At 34.7% G+C, this 18,084-nt stretch overlaps 1 protein-coding gene across 3 annotated transcripts in view; it reads right to left on the bottom strand.

Moving 5' to 3' along the window:
- Positions 1 to 18,084, bottom strand: part of LOC149566727 (putative serine/threonine-protein kinase SIS8) — a 256,215-nt gene that overhangs the window by 49,942 nt on the left and 188,189 nt on the right. For all 3 annotated transcript variants that reach the window (XM_089820069.1, XM_089820068.1, XM_089820070.1), the window contains 2 exons: positions 2,865 to 2,988; positions 2,704 to 2,723 (listed from right to left, as the gene is read on the bottom strand). In XM_089820069.1, the coding sequence (XP_089676195.1) occupies positions 2,704 to 2,723; positions 2,865 to 2,988 (144 nt within the window). The remainder of the gene's footprint in view (positions 1 to 2,703; positions 2,724 to 2,864; positions 2,989 to 18,084) is intronic.

Here is an 18,084-nt window from a genome sequence, read left to right as displayed (position 1 = left end):
GGATGCTGGAGCAGAAGACTTCTGCTGAGATGGTTGCTGAAACTTGCCCTTATCCTTCTGAAAGGATTTCGCAGCAAAGGCTTGCTCAGTGGAGATGGAACTGGAGCTGCTACAGAACTGTTGTTTCCACCGATCTTGCTGAAGTAGCAGGGTGCAAAGATCAGTGAACTTTAGATCAACACCAATAGATGTGATGTTGAGAGTCTCGATAAAATGCTCATAGGAATTTGGTAAACTCCGAAGAGTGATTACCACAATATCCTCTTCCTCCATCTTGCGACCGATGGCAAGTAACTGATCACGGATTTCCTGAATCCGATTCAGGTGTGCCTAGAGCGAGGTGCGCTCATCCATGACAATAGAAAACAGAGTGTTTTTCAGAAAGAAGGCTCTGCTCTTGTCGGAAGTCTCATGAAGACCTTTTAGATGTGTCCAGATTTTGGCCGCTGTCTTGCCGGATGGAATCTGAGAAAGCTGGTCATCAGCTACGGAGAGTTTGAGAAGCATTACTGCCTCTCGATTGTTCAGATCCCATGTATCTTGATCAGAACCCGGAGAAGTCGAACGCTGCTTAACACCCAAAACAAGTTGATCGGTGTTTCGATATTCGAAGATTGCGATGATGCGCTACTTCCAGGTTCCATAATTGCGACCATTGAATTTGGAATTATGCTCGAGCAGAATATTTGTCAGAGATGCCATGGCACGTTTTTCAATGAAAAACTGTGAAAATCTGTGAAGGCACGTTCTTCGAGGCAAAAATACGAAAGACGCAGAAGAATCAGAGAATGACCCAAAAGAGAGCTCGAAAAACCTAGAAGGAATCTGCTGTCGTTTTCTGAATCTGTTGGCTCGAAAATCGAGGCACTCAGAAAAAACGGACGACAACCCAGTTGAGCTCTCGAAAAACCCACCAAGAATTTGCAAACAAAAAATTTTTTCGACCCCAAAAATTAGGGTTTCGAAAAAAAAACGGCCCTAGCTGAAAAAAGCTTGAAAAAACTTCAAATTTCTTGATGAAAAATGGTCGAATCTGCTTCCCAGAGCACGATGACAGACTGAGACGGCTAAGAGCATGAAGATTTGATATAGAAACATGCAGATTTTCACCCCAAAAACGCGAGTCTTAAAAAAATGGCCACGATTTCCACGCGATTTGCAAACCCGTAATTCAGGAATTTCTCCAAGCAGAAAAACCCTAGGTGGGTTTTGGAGAAATTAGCTGAAATAATTTTGGAAAAATTTAAACAAATAATTTCAAGAAGAAATTATAAATTTTTCCGAAAAAATTTAAGTATTTAGCTCTGATACCATATTACAAGGTAATTGGTAAATACTTGCTTATTAATAACAGAGACCGAAAGGTCAATTTATACAAAAGGAAGAGACGATGTTTCCTTAGGAAACGATCGTAAAGAATAGAAACATTCTATTCCAGAGAAAGCAAAAAACGAAAGCAAACTAAAGCTAAAGATATTTACAAGATAACCATTAACTAATAATAGACGTCTTATCTATTATTGTAATATTACAGTCCTCCTGTCCCAAAATTTGCTTGTGCTCAAGCAAGTGCAGTTCCAAGTGCTAGAGGATGTGTTTGCCTTCCCACGTTGCGTCATCCAGTGGTAGATGTCGCCAACGTACCAAGTACTCCCTCACAGTGCAGTTCCACAGGACCTTTTCACGCACTTTGAGAATCTAGGCCAGTTCCAAAATGAGCTTTTCTTCCTCATTGAGTGGCGGAAGGTCGTTACTGACTGTGACATTTTTCCCTATAGCCTTCTTTAGACAGGAAACATGGAAGACATTGTGAATGCGACTACCCTCTGGAAGTTCCACTATCAATATATTTTAAAATCATTGTATGAAGGTGGGATTTTTAAATGCAAATACATGTTTTGAAAGGAGACTCTTAAATATATGGAAAATTCTTCAAGAAGCACATTATTATAAAATTGCATATATTAAACATGTGTAAAATAAAAACCATATGTAAAACCTCCTAAAAAGCAAGTGTTAAGTTATTGTGGCACTTTTTAGATGTGTTTACACATGCAAATTGTTTTGAAAAGCACATCATTATCAACTTTAGTTGTAAAAGACTCCAAAGTGTCAATTTTGAATGCATATACATGTGTGTTTCTCATTTAAAACCCCGTCTTAGTAACTGAGAAAACTAAGTGTCAATTTTACATACAAAAACAAATGCAAAGTGCTTCAAAAAGCATGCCTTTATGACTTTATACCATGCATTTTGAACTCTAAAGGTAAAGTGGTGATTTTTGGAGCAAATATGTGTGTATTGCTTCAACAAAAATGCATCATTAATTGCTTCAACAAAAATGCATCATTATTCCTTGCATAGCACTGTTTGGATGCAAACAGCTTGGGCGATGATATTGATTGCATTTGCATGGTTTCAATACTAGCATTTTGGTGAATAAAAACTGTCTAGGGCATTTTAGGGCCAAAAATACAAGCAATTTCACACAAATTGTGATGCGACCATTGCATGAGTTCTAAACAAGTTCATAGGCATTGTACTATTTACACATACAAGATATCCAAACCAAAGCATCAAATTATACGATAAACACAACATACAATTGAATATAATTTTTGAGAACTTTAGAAGAAAACTTCACCCTACTTTAAATTTTCAGAACAATAACTTCAAGCTATAGACAGGGAGCTGGAAAGTACCATTTGGATGTCGCAAGCGGCTGGACAAGATGCATATAGAACAAAAGAGAAAATGTATGAGAAAGAAAAGTCCTACCAACCTCTTTATTTAAATTAATTTGAGATAGCAAGAGAAATTAATGATGATTATAAGTATTTTGAATAGAATGTTATGCAGCTACCTTAAAAGTGATATTTCATTGCAGAAATCTTCCATGTTCTCCTCTGTCAAGTCTTGCTCCAGTAAAATCTTGATTGCAACTTCTGTTCCTTTCCATATGCCTCGAAAAACTTCCCCAAATGAGCCTGCATGCAGAAGGAATTCCACATCAAAATTCTAACACTGTAGTTTACAAGCAGAAACACTTATCAAATCAAGGTTGATTAGTTTGAGAAAGCAACCAGGGGACTCCAAATAACAAACTTACCTTTATGTAGAATATGTTACCATTTAATTAACAGTGTACTATGGTTCCACCAATGTCAAAAACCTTATAACTTTGGTTGTAACCAATCCTTAAAAAATTATATTAACAAAAATCATTTAAAAGTGTTTTTATGCGACCCAGATTGGTGGGTAGTCTGAAATGCACTTTATTAGACATTCTTTATTTTATGAGTTAGTTTGCCTCGTGTTGATGAAACTCCTTATATTTGACACATGTAATTACTAAAATTTGGTAACTTAAGAGCTAGGTTGCATGGGTATGCATACTCACATACCCAACTACCAGGTGCACATACCCCGAGTACCGGGTACCTAGTGGAGAGCATCATAGCATAAAACCTTGATTAAGATTTCTGTTTTTTGTTTCAAATTTTCATTTTTGTATCAACTTGTTAATTAAACTTAATTCAATATGTAATCAATTTGAAACTTCGATACTATGCTGATTAACAGTAAAATTTATCCTTGTTCAAGGCAGCAGATTATCATTCCCAATATGGCATTGTTATATAATTTATGATCTTCTTGTTCAAGCATAAAGTCTGCCTTCTTTGTTATGCATCTAAACATTTATCATATATTATTGTTACAAACATATTGCAAATATAAAACTGAAAAGAATACATTACATTTGCAAACTTTATCACTGTTCCTGTTTTGAAAAACCATTGTCATGACTCATGATTTCAGATTTTTTATAAATATTAAATTATATTAAAGAAAAAGTTTGGCTTACCCAAGTACCCCTATATTGAAAAATAGTTGTACCCGTACCCGTACTCTAAGTACCCAAGTACCCCCATCGCCACGCAACCTTGTTTACAAGCAATAAGAGTTGATTTTGAATGCTTCCATAGCTATGTTGTCCTACAAGTGGCAAACACTATTCCTGTAGCTTGGTACATGTGATGTTTTTAGCCCAATAATGTTCATTTCAATGTACATTGTCTATTCAATGTAAAAATGTGTTGCCTTGATTTTAATTTTTCTCTCATAATAAGTTGCAGCAACAGATGTGTGCATGCTGATTCTGATATCAAAGTTATAACACTGTATTCTCCTTAATGCAAGCTTTTGATGTCATTTATGTAATGTCCCCACTATTAGGGTTAATTTGGGACAAGTAACACCTGCAAAAATAATGGTTAGAATCACAACAATAACAAAACTAACTATATTATACTAACCTCTAATTCAACCCCAATCTTAAGGACATCTCCAGATCGGGCTTTCTAGCTCATATCTACCTTGCCATCTTCCCAAAAGCGCACCCCTTATTACTGTTCTTGGACAAGCATTCTCTATTCAAGGCCAATTACATATGCATATGTTGACATCAACGTAATATTTTGGCACATGGAGATTATCCATTGATTCTCAGACATGGTGGTCAGTTAGAAATCTTAACATCTCACATACCCCATGCTTCAAGTCTCATTAATCTCCATGGTGTTAATCTCATGAGCTAACACAATATTATCCAAGATCACAAGTTCCTCACATAAAGAACTATATTGATTATCATAATAAAACACATTCACATTATTCAATAAATAAAAATCATATTATACCCATGTATATAAAATATTAATAACATATCATTTTAATGGGTTTCATTTCTAACTGACATCTTTTAAATACATAATATCAAATCTTTTCCTATAAGAATTATACTAACCTATCCACAATATATCAAATATTCATATATTAATAATCATACTATCAGATCTAAATAATAACCTAATTTTTATTCTTTGAAATTTCTATACATATTCATTTTTAAAATAGATTGATATTATGCTTTCAATATATATTAAAATAAAAATAATATATCATAATTGAAATATGAAATAATTACATACCTTTACCTTACCTTATGAGCTCCCTCTTTAATTCTTCTCATATGAAAAGTTCTATTGCCTATCTTTATTTACATGGCATCTTTCCTTGAAAACATCTCTATTTCAATTTTTTGCCATTTTTTAGTGCCCAGCCCCTAACATTTCGGATCTTGTCCCCTTTTCAAGCTTACTATGTTTTCCTACTTCCTAGTTTTACTCATTCAATGTTTTCTAGCATAATTAATGGTGATGTAATTAATGGTGATCTTACTCAGACTTGGTATGTGATCCTCCTTTTTTTTGGTTGTTTCTCCTTTCCCGTATTCTCTTCAATCATTCTTGTTTATATGGTGATGCTAACATAGACGCAACCATTATAAGGTTGCTTGATTTTTTATTTAATTTAACATTGAATGGTTGTTTCAAGTGATTAGTTTATAAATATTATTCACTTATCTAATAAATTATTTTAAATAAATATTCATTTGTTTATATTGATTTAAAAGTGTAATTTGTCTTGGATACATGCATACATACATACATACATATATAATATATATATATATATATATATATATAATTAATATATTTATTTATCTAATAATTGGTTAGCTATTATGTATATATCTTTATAAATAGGACTATTCATTATGATTTAATATCAGATTCTATCATTCGAAGGGATATTACAATTTATTATTGCAAAAATAAAATATAAATATAAACGGGTGTCTTTACCATACATGAAATATTCACCAAGTAGTGTGAAATTTGTGGGTTTTCATGCCCAACGAACATTTACCACTTATACTTGCAAAAAGAAACTCACCAAGTTTTTGCCAAGATTTTCACAAAAAGTCCACAAGTTCTCGTGACAAATGTGGCCATGGTATACTAAAAAGGTCCAAGACACCAAAATTGCAAGTTTGGAATCATTTATCTGTGTTTTCTTTGAGGCCTGGGATGTGTATTCACACTTGTTACGTGGAGGGTGAGGAGGCTGAGTATGATGAGTCATTGTCAGTGTCGGTAGCATCTACACTCAGGATGGAGGTCAAGCCAAAATTTGTCATGCTTAGCAAGGAAGCATAGCCACAACGAACTCCTAGGACTAGAGCTAGGAAGATGACGCTGTAAACAATTTTGATGTTGTATTTACTTATAAACGTTTACAAAAGCTATTTTCTATTTTACTATTGCTCCAGCCTATCAAGCTACTAGCCTTCAGCATTCCCCATGAGGATGCCTTTTTGCACCCAATTTGCATTTAATCAATCAAATATATCTACACTCAGCTTCTTCTTTTGCATACTCAATTACTAATGCATTAGATGTATTTCCTCATTGAATTTTGCAAAAATATGCATTTCTAATTATATTTGAACAATTGGTTTCAGTTGCTGGGTATCTTACTAAGTTTTTTTTCAGGGCTTGGTAAGTTTTTCAGTTATGGTCTTTACAATGGTATGGGAGCTCGTTATCCATCCACACTCTGCTTTAACGCTTGGTTGCAGCCTACACATCATCTATGTGTGACAGAGAAATAAGATACTACACGAGAGAACCATTAGGGTTGCAGCCTACATATCATCTATGTGTGACAGAGAAATAAGATACTACACGAGAGAACCATTAGACAAAAACCAATAGATGCTTTTATAAAATATCAAATAGTGCAAGGGGGTTTGGTAGATAGCAGCAACGGTACAATAGGATTTTCACATCACCAGCCACTTAAAAAGATGGTAGATAGGCTTTTTTTTGTAAGTCCTAACACCAGTGCTGAAGGGAAATTCCATTTTATATTAGATGAAGACATGCAATAGGGAGTTCAAAACAATTCACAGGGAAATACAATGCATGCTGGGGAAAGCAGTTATATAAACTAACAAAGTAATAACAAATGCACAATTGCTATAGATACAGGATCTCTCCAACCTCCTTTCTGTAATGTCCCCATTTCCAAAATTAATAGAGTTATTTTACGATTAAACAAATGAATAAATAAATATAATTATTTATTATATTTTTAATAAAGAGAATCTAATACTAATGAATAATCATTCAGTAAATAAAAATATTAATAAACTATAATTTTGTTTATTAATTTTATATATATATATATATATATACATAAGAATAATAATATTATTTTTTAATATTATTATATTATAATAATATTAAAATACAAAGACCAATGATTGTATCTTACACATTATACTATTTAAGCATATGTAGAATAGATCATATTTATATATGAAACATTAACATAATGTTAATTATTTTATCATGTAATATTATATAATCATTACATATACATGATTAATATAATATATTTAAAAATAAAATATTAAAGAAAAGTAATAATGTAACTATAGAGAATAGTTGCAATCCTTGAGAAATCTTCATATTTATAAGGCGTGGCATAACAAAAAAAGGGGGAGAAAGAGGTAGAGAACTGCTAACTGCTGCATCAACAGTTCACGTGCAAATAGACCCCAGCCTCCATCAAATACCTACTAACTCGACACTTAGGGAAATACAACAAGAAATAGGAGAGCAAGCATCGAATAGGAAGGAAGAATCGGGAAATAATTAAGAGGGTTATACCTGCTATAGCCCGTTAATGATATAGACGTCAGTCAAGTATAACAAAGATCATAAGAATCATATGGTACAAGAGCGAACAATAATAATAAAAATATAATTATGGACATCAACCAAAGTAGGAGAAAACAAAAAATAACATGCAAGGCATTGCCAGGTGGTCATACGCAGACCAGTATAATAACAACCCGAGGTCGTCCTCATCACAGGAAGCAACAAACTGAAGGATATCATTACATCCAGTCCACAAAAGTAAACAAAACTTCATTCACCGCCAACATGGATATTCAAAATCATCCATCAAACACAGGCAAACCAAGCTCTCCTCTGCAGAGAAAATATCGACAGATAACGAATAGGCCTGGAGTGGGCATTGAAGCAGTAAGCAACATTCCTACGCAAGTAGATGTTAAGAATAATATAACACAAACTCAACCAAACCATTATCAATGTGGATGAGAGCACATACCACCAAGGTGGAAAGATAATAAGCATAGTAATCGCACAACAAGGACATCAGTATATCGTCGAAGATAACAAGATTAAGGATAGCGTGAATGATAACAAACAAACCAACAAGGAAAGGAAAAAAAGGCAATGCTCCATGACAAGATAGTAATATATATCTATATACTCAACGATGTCAACCTTAGAGGAAGTAAATTGCAATAAGCCATCAGGTTATCAACACAATGATAAGAACCAATATCAAACACTAAATAAGAGATAAGAGGATGAAAATAAGAATTAGGGAGATGCAATCCGTTAAATGATAAAATAAATAACAAAAGCTGACATGGAATTAAAGAGAACTTGACCATTTATAACAGAAAGATAAAATAATAGATATAAAATAAATTAATTGAAGGAGCATATAATTACAGATTGAAGAGGCTACCCAAGGTTAAAACATTTGAACCTAAGCGGAAGCAGGGACATTACACTTTCACATGCAGAGAGAAGGTACATGTTTTTCAGGAGGTTTAGCTCCCATTGATTAATTAAGTGATACATGCTTACGCTGAGTATCAGACACTTCTTTGAAACATTAACAACTACTTCTACTTCAATTTAGAGTCAAGAAGTGGGGAGGTGGTACAATGCAAAAGACTTTTCAGCAGGCTTTAGGTAGGTACACAACTTCACTTTGATGGAAGTCACAAATGCACATAAAGGGCATGGCTTCAGATGTTGGGTAATAACTTGGCACTTAGGCTCATGTCAGAGCATAGAGCAAACCGGTTTTCCAATTTAGACCTGGAAAAATAACTCATGCATAGTGGTACCATGACTCAGTTACATTGGGTCACAGTCGAATCACTGCATACAATAAATTCACCAACAAACTCATTAAAAAGGTTCGACACTGAACAGTCCCATGATGCAGATGGAATAAAATGCCAAGCCCAATATTACTATTCCTTGAAACCACCCTAACCAATATACAAATAAGACAGAAAAACAACTAATGAGTTATCAGAGATGGAATATATAAGGCCTGTGAAGAGACCATTTCCGTCTTGAATTGTTTTGCTCAGAGAGAAGAATTAGACCATGCAGACATATATAGACTACAAGACCTCAAATCAGAAGGCAATAGAAGACAGGCACCCCATACCATGGATTGATGAGCTACATAGAGTATAGTACTTCTCTAAGAGTGATTTGCAATCTGTATAGAGTTAGATATTTATTAGACAAGAAAACATAGAGAAGAAAGATTTCAGATGCCATTTTAAATACTTCCAGTATTTTCCCATACCATGGATTGATGAGCTACATAGAATTTAGTACTTCTCTAAGAGTGATTTGCAATCTGTATAGAGTTAGATATTTATTAGACAAGAAAACATAGCGAAGAAAGATTTCAGATGCCATTTTAAATACTTCCAGTATTTTCTTATGCCTTTTGGTTTAGTTAACACTCTTGCTACATTCAAGCCTTGTATGAATAGGGCATTCACAAGGAGCTTCGTTAGATTTTTTTTTGGGATGACAAAATTACAATAGTTGGCCGAATTTATTAGTGCTAAGAGAGTTGAGAGTTGACTTGGACAAGATTCTTTAAATCTCTCATAATTGAAGGGATTCTTTGGGCTTTGTGAATTCTATAGGATATTTGTCAAATATCATTACATCAAGGACACTGAGAGACGTGTAGACTTGAAGTTCTCTGGTACTGGTACTGGTACGATAAATTTTCAAAAATAGTAGATGGGGGTACTTGGAGATGGCAAAAAAAAATTTAATAGTTTAAAGAGTCTAACACTAAATACAAAATAGTAATACTGTAAAACTTAAAGACTAAAGTAAATAATAATACTAATGTCACATTAATATCGAGTCAAATATTCCAAAACTCAGATAATCACATCACTGTATCTCATAGTCATACTTCTTTTCCAAACATTGCATATGATCATCATATCAAATTGATAATTATTGATGTTAAATATTTAACATGATAATCTACAGATCCTGAAGTGCAGGTCGCACTTAAATCTTCTTAGTCTAGATATCTATGATGGCTTTATATCTACTCTCCTTCATATGTTAGGCGGCGACTTTTCAAGATCAAATTGCATTCAATACTAAACTAATACAATGTGTGTGTTAGTGTTAATCCTAACTAGTCTTGAAGTAGCCGATCCATGAGAAAGGTTATCAAAGCCGACCAAGGATAGGGACATGCCCTTTGATGGTAATGTCTCTTGGTTTAGATATTTAGAGGGATGATGATGCAGACTTGTAGGACACACAAACGTATTCAGTCTGTTCCTCCACACATCATTGTTCAGTAATTAACAGCATTGAGATATTCTCCAATATCAGATCCAATAAATCGATTCTTCCTTCTTGTATCTGAGATAAAGAAATTAAGTGTTCTTCAAGCACTTCAATCTAAGGCTATTTTCTCAAGAAGATTATCATACTGTTCTACTTGCAGTTACATATAAAAGATCAGAATTACAAGTATCGAATTCATCAATATTCAGATCTCAGAAATAGTTATCAGCATTCAAGGAAATAGGAATTAGAAGTCTGATATAAAGACGTTACAGAGTCTTTCCAATTGAGATTATCATTGCATATTTAAATTTAAAATTCAAAAAAAAAAAAGTTTACTTTGATGCTAAGTTGCTGATAGGCAAACAAAATTGAACAAACTTAGTACAGTAAAAAAACCAGAAATCTATATAGTAGTAGTATGTTGATGTTACTATCATCTACTCCACAAAGTTGTGATCATCCATCTCAAGGTCTTCAGCTATCATGCTCTCCAAAAAATCATTAAAATTGTCGTCGGTCTTAATTTTTGCATTAAAAACATTAAAATGACGGCTAAAATACATAAAATAATTTAATATTATATTTTACATTTATTTTTTATCAGGAAAGTTTAGGGAGACTTCACTTTTTGGATCAGGAGACTGGGAGACTTCATCACAAAGTCTCCAACCTTTTTTGAGGCCTCTGTAGACGTGATAAGTCTCCGAGACATGTCTTTTAGGGGAGAGATGGGTCTCCCCATAACCATGCGTTACATGTTTCATTGTTCGATGCCCCTCTTACAAGTCTCAATAAAAGGGAGCTTTGCATTGTCATAATTAAAATAGAAATCATTTAGTCTTTAAAAAAAATTGATGAGCACATGTCATGCTTTGGCTATTCTTGAATTCTCAAAGCCATTTGAGCATGAATTTGATGCTCTAATGCTTGTTATCCAGTCCTCGGATAATTGTGACTGTTTCCTTTAGATTAAAGAGACTCTATCTCTATAAAGCCCAATATCAATTCTGATGCATGAAATGAAATCTACGTGTGTTATATATGTTTTAGCTTTTTGCACTCATCGTACCAATGTCATTAAATTTATGAACTTGAATGGAGAAATTGATCAAAGTTGTGTTGTAATATTTTATTGTTCAACAATACTCATTATTATTCTCTGTTCTGAGTTCTAAAGACCATGTCGATAATGAAGTATGATCCTCCCTTATCTGATGTCTACAGAATCTGATCTGATCTAGTAAGCTTATTCTATTAAAACAATTCTAATTGTCATTCCAATGATGGTCTCCAAATACTATATATATACAGATATCCTTCATTCATGAAAAGACACGCCCTTTTGACCATGCTAAACTCTTTGCAAGAGGTTGCACCTTCTCAAATGCTTAACAAGTAAGGGGCTATCTTATAATATTTTTATTGTAATTGATAGTTAATGACACTCTTGAGATTGCTTGACTTATTACCATTAAGACTTAATCAATTAAATAGTGGATCTTTATCAGAACAGTTTCTTACCTAAATACTTAAGTCATTCGTTAATATAAGTATTGATGGCAATACATTACGTCTAGTTTAAGATCAACCGTGACATCCTCATTGCTTATTACGGTCTTACAGCTGCAGATAAGTTGGAAAATTTCCTCTGAAATTGATTTGGCTCACATACGGACTGTTATAAGCATCACCTGTTTTAAACATTGGCTATGATATCCTAATTATTATAATCATCAGCCTTGATAAATCCGATTCGTTTCTCATGTATACTTCCATCGTCAAAGCCTTACTCGATATTAATTCAATTATTGATCACATAATTACTTACAGTAGTCCAATTATTGCCGCTTAGTCATATGATAAATGTTGTCAACTATATATTGGGGACAGATGGATCCTCGTACATGATTAATGGTAGTGTTTTCGACTATCAGATTCTGTGTATATTATTTCTAAATATCGGTTGCCGGCTATGCTTTATCTTCACATTGATGGTACCTACTAATCATAATCATTTCACTAGTTTCATCAAATCCTTCAAACCCCACAATTGATATCTAAACAATGTGAAATGTGGTTCTTTAATTGTGATCATATTATATTATAACTTCCTTTATGTAAGTTGTTAAAATGTTCAATCAGTAGTGAGAAATACTGATTATAAATTCATAGGCCTGAATCTATACTAGAGGTATTTGATTCCCAAGAGACGGAACATTTATTCATTTCAATGGTCATATCTCTTGTTTGGGTCCTTATCTTATATTTGCCCAAGGGAGACAATCATAGACGGTCAAGTCTATTCACCATATCTCTCTTCATGAAAAGACACAATTAGATATTAAAGAACAGTTATTTAAGGAACCCGATCCTAATCAGGTGTGTTTGGGTTAAACTCATCATCTGCAAACTTTAATCTGGAATAAACAATTATAACCACAATTTGTTTGCTTAATCGAACATGATCCAAGAGAATGAATGCTTCAGAATTTAAACTTAGTTTGATGATGATAATTTGGTCAATTTCAAGAGCTATTTCACTGATGGCAATAACAGTTCCGATTATGTATGTATGTGTATGCATGTATACCAGTTCATATGATGAACTGGTATACCTGCATGTACATATGTATACATCAATCCTTGAATTCTTACTAATGCTACGATATCTTTAACACTCACTTTTAGCTAGGGAAGATGACCAACTATAAACTGGTTTAGACGTCACCTAACACATGATATCGAGTATACAAAAAATCAAGTCATATAACATTCGTATATCCTAGTCATGGTATGTACACTGACATCACGTTGCATGATGTCTACCATAACATATCATGCAATGTCCATGGATATTACGTCACATGATATCCACCACGATTATCTCATGAAGAACATGTTGATACACAACTGATATTAAGCCTGCATGATATCTACCAATAACTCCAAGAGATATTAACTATCAAGACATTTCTATGAATATCAAGTCATCATGATATTTGTCATGATAGTGAAGATTGTAAAGTTATCACCTTACAATGTTAAATACAAGTGTTCATTATCTGGCAGATCATCAACTTTCAGTAATGTACACAAGGGGACCATAAACTCATAGTCACACATATGACAAAGGACTTTACAAAGAGTCACCACAGATTCTCTCACGTGGTGAACCATATCAAAGGTTGAATCCATCACAACTACTCCCAGAGAGTGGAACACAGATTCCGCATTGAGCTTCTCTCTTATAGAGAAGAACAAAATAAGGTATATTTCAAGAAATCGTTGAGGCTATGTCTTCCTCTCCATAATGGTTTCATTATGCACAACAACAGATGCACAAAACTTCATCTTGGTATTAGACTTGGTGAAAACATCACCTGTATGTTCTTTAGTGATAATGTACCTCAACTAAAAGTTAGAGAGACCATCTCCACATGGTATACTCCCTCTAAATCAATATCATTGGATGTCAACAAATGTAGATCCTAAGGTTGCTCGCTCTGTCCCAAAGGCATACCTTATTCATATGCTCCAATCATGGAAAATATTTTGTTTCGAGAGGCTCAACATCAGGCACATGATTTATTTATTTTAATAATCACAAAATTGTTTGCAAGAGCAACTTCTCGTACACAAATGTACTTGTCTAATTCCATAATAACATGAGTGAATGTAATAAACCATAGACTTATCTCGAGGTTTGGCAATACAAGACTTTCATGCTAATGTGGCTCTATTCTTGAAACTCCAAGTGCATGCATCAACCTCTTGACATCCAAATTTATCTATGACGGATGCGCCAAGCTTCCTTTAAATGGTATCTTCCTATCAACAAGGAAGACATTCACACAACATTAGAATCTGATTTAGCTAATTTCAACACTCCCTCTCTGAGGTAGGGAGGATTCAAAAAGAAAATTCACATTATCACCATGACATTCTCATACAGTAATCAAGAACATCATGGATTCTTTCTATGATACCATCTTGCATAACCACAGCCCACAGGCAGGATTCAAAAAGAAAATTCACATCATCACCATGACATTCTCATAGAGTAATCAAGAACATCATGGATTCTTTCTATGATACCATCTTGCATAACCACAGCCCACAGGGAATGGACCTACCCTACATTGCTCACAAAGGATAGGAGAGGCAATTTAATAGAATTTTAGATCTTTGCTTTCTCCCAGCCACTAAACCATTCAAATACGTATGTGAGGGAAAGAGAGAAGTTTCCAAATATGATTTCTTTTATAATCAAGATTAGATTAGCTGGGACCCAACGGAAAAGGGGTGCCAATACGAAATTCAAAATATAAAGGAAAATGCAATAAAAGAAAATATACTCTTCGACCTTTATAGGATAATGTGTATGCAAAATTGAACCAATTGCTTAACTTATGTAGACCTAAGTGCTAAGTGCATATATCACCCAAATTAAGACATAGATCTAAGATATGGATATGAAAGGAAATAAAATAGTAAAGACCAACCTTGAAATTTACAGAGGAAGATATATTTTAGCTCCAAAAGTCCAAGGTCTGAGCCTGTTTCTAAATACCCAACTGTGGTTTCTCAAATGGAACGACGAAAGGAACAAACCCAGAAATCGTTCATCCAGAAAAGCATTATGGACTAGGTCGACCTGGAAGGACTAATTCCCGCAGACTTGACAGAGTCCTAAAGCATTGTAATGAAGTCAAACCAACTTCTCCAAAAACCTTCTGGCGACTTGTTTTTGGATCTACATGTGAGATTCTACTATCCTGCTCCTACACATAGAAAATGAAGGGTTTTTGTTCTTTGTTGGATGAGAGCTTCCCTTGGTATGTAATGTTCCCAAGATGATCTTGGTCATAGGCGATCTCTATCCAGTGGCAATCTCAGTCCGAAGGGGATCTCTTTCCGAATGGAATATGGATTCAAAGGGAATCTCGATTCGAAGGGCATCTCGATCTGAAGGGGAACTCGATCTAAGGGGGACTTGATCCGAAGAGGAACTCAATCTGAAGGGAATCTCGGTCCGAAGGGGGTCTCAGTCCAAAGGCGAACTCAACTCGAAGGAGATCTTGACCCGAAGGGGAACTCGATCCTAAGGGGAACTCGATCCGAAAGGGAACTTAATCCGAGGGGGAAGTCGATCCAAACGGAAACTCAATCTGAAGGGAATCTCGGTCCAAAGGGGATCTTAGTGCGAAGGGAAACTCGGTCCGAATGGGATCTTGATCTGAAGGTGAAGTTGGTTCACAGGAAATCTCAACCCAAAGGGGAACTCTCCAAAGGGGACTATTGGTCGTACAGGCTGGAGAGTTAATGGAGTACGAAAGTGCAAACTATGTGAAATGATGATTGCGAAAGGGTGATATTGCGAGCATGAAGAAATGAAAAGAAATGGGGGTAAGAGATTGTGCTTCCATTATTGACAATGCATTTGATCGAATACAGAGATATCAATACAAACACAAAGTGTACATGCATTACCTGAATCAATATCAATCAATATATATATATCTTTTCCAAAAGAATGAAAACAAAAATAACACTCCAATTTGTTAGATCCGAGGCATGTATACAGAACGGAATAGGGTGAGGGATAAATCCCATCACAACCACGTGAGCCAAATATGTAAGGTCTTTCACTTCCAAAATGGAGGGAAGAGCATAACACCTATTGGAATTCGCAATAAAAATTATATAATCCAAATTCACATATTAACAACTTCCTACATGCCACACATAAATATCCATTTGCACAATACTCCCAAGGGTTTACAAATTATGCTGACACAAAACAACTACAAATAATTAATAAAAATTGGGCCCTTTTATTTAATAATTAAAGGTCCAAATAATATTATTTAAATTTTGGGACCGTTAATCATTACAACTATTTTATTAAAACCAGGAACATTACAGGTTAAGGAATTAATTGTAAATTGAAATATAATTGACAAGGAAGTGCTTGCATGTAGTAAAATTGAATAATATCAAATGAAAGAAACAATTACCCTCATCGATGCAATTGCATTTTTTATGTAATCAAGTATATAATTGTAATAGCCTTGACGCAAAGAAACCAAAGGGTAATCAAAGAAGTCAAAACCTCATAAATATGGATGTAAGTCAAAACCTCATGAATAGGAATGTATGTGACATGCCATTGCTAAATAATAGAAGAATTTGAATGGATTGGAATAATAGATCTTCTCCTTAGAACCAAACTCAACTACACCTTGAAGGAAGAAGCTTGATGCAAAACGGAGATGCCTAGACTTGAATGCTTGAAGATGCTTGCTTAAAAAAGAATGCCATGATTGCTTGCTTGTGAAGCGATAGCTTGTGAAGATGAGATATGAAAATGAAGCCCCCAAGCCTACTTTTATTCTAGTTTTCGAGCAGGAAATTAAATTAGGCCGATCGAGGAGTAAAACAAATTAATTGGTAAATTCGAGGACCTTCGAGCCCCGAACCCCACAACCACTAGGTCGACCTAGTCCAAGGGGAGGGGACACACAGGCCTCAGAAAGGCATAAAAGGAGGTGTAGGTGAAACTGAGAGATAACAAGTTGATCAAAAGATATGGTCAAAAGGGTGTAAAAACAACACCTAGAAGACCATGTCAAAAGGCAAGAGATGATGAAGAAATATGAGATGGAAGGGGAGAGGAGAGGAAGAGACTATAACCAAGCTAAGGAGGGCTAAAAGGTCTTACAATAAAGTGCGTCCATTTTAAGACGGTGCATTTAACCCTCACTTTAGCAGGAGTATGACGCAAGTCATAATCTCAGTAAAGGAAGCAAGAGAAGAGAGACAATGTTACAATGAGGTAGAAAATCACTAAGTTTAAGGAAATAAGCCCCCAAACCTCAGATCCTAACTCCATTCCCATGCATAAGACCACGAAAACAAAGAAAACAAAACAAAAGGAAAACAAAAAGGAAAATAGAGCCAAAAAGAAACAAAAGGGGAACAAAGATAAAACAAAACCCAAAAACTAAAACCTAAATAAACTAGTGGAACAGTCCTCACCTGAAGAAATGCCTCACCCACTAATATCATATTCAGAAAGCTACTACAAAGCATAACAGATCACATAAGAAAGGCAAGAGAATCACAAAGGACCACATTCCTTATCAGTCTATCCCACCAACATGAAAGCACAAAGAGAGAAAAAGAGATAGAGAGAGAGATTATCTAGCCTAGTAAGCTTTGTGTTCCTTACTGTAAATAACAGAAAGGAAAGATTGAATGGTCCATTGCGTTTGTATGCCTAATAGTCAATCCAAAATACAAAAAACAAAAAGCCAAGCTTAAATGGTCTAGTGGGTTTGTGTTCGGTATGAATCTTGTGTGCCCGTCAATGGCTTATGCAAGCATTTGTATATGTATGTGTGCCCACCCATGGATCAATTTTTGGGTATCACCACAGAGTGTAAATGTGTGTGTTTCGTTGAGATGGAGAAGTATCACTGATACTCATTGAGGCTTTAGCAAAAAAAAACAAAAAGGATGCATTTCCTCAAGATGGAGAGATGTAACTAATACCCATTGAGGATTTAGCAAATGTGCATGTGTTACCCATATATGTGAGTGTAAGCATATGTTCTTTTGTGTGCAAAAGAGATGAAGCAATGATGCATAGATTTGAGGATGACCGAGAAATCATACCAAGCAAACAAGGTTAAAGTACTCCAAGCCATACACAAA

The sequence above is a fragment of the Cupressus sempervirens genome, chromosome 3 (genome assembly GCF_028749045.1).
Source record: "Cupressus sempervirens isolate cs-2001-9-10 chromosome 3, ASM2874904v1, whole genome shotgun sequence".
NCBI classification, from domain to species: domain Eukaryota; kingdom Viridiplantae; phylum Streptophyta; class Pinopsida; order Cupressales; family Cupressaceae; genus Cupressus; species Cupressus sempervirens.
The sequence above is the reverse complement of the archived record's forward strand: the minus strand, read 5'-3'. Positions and strand labels throughout refer to the sequence as shown.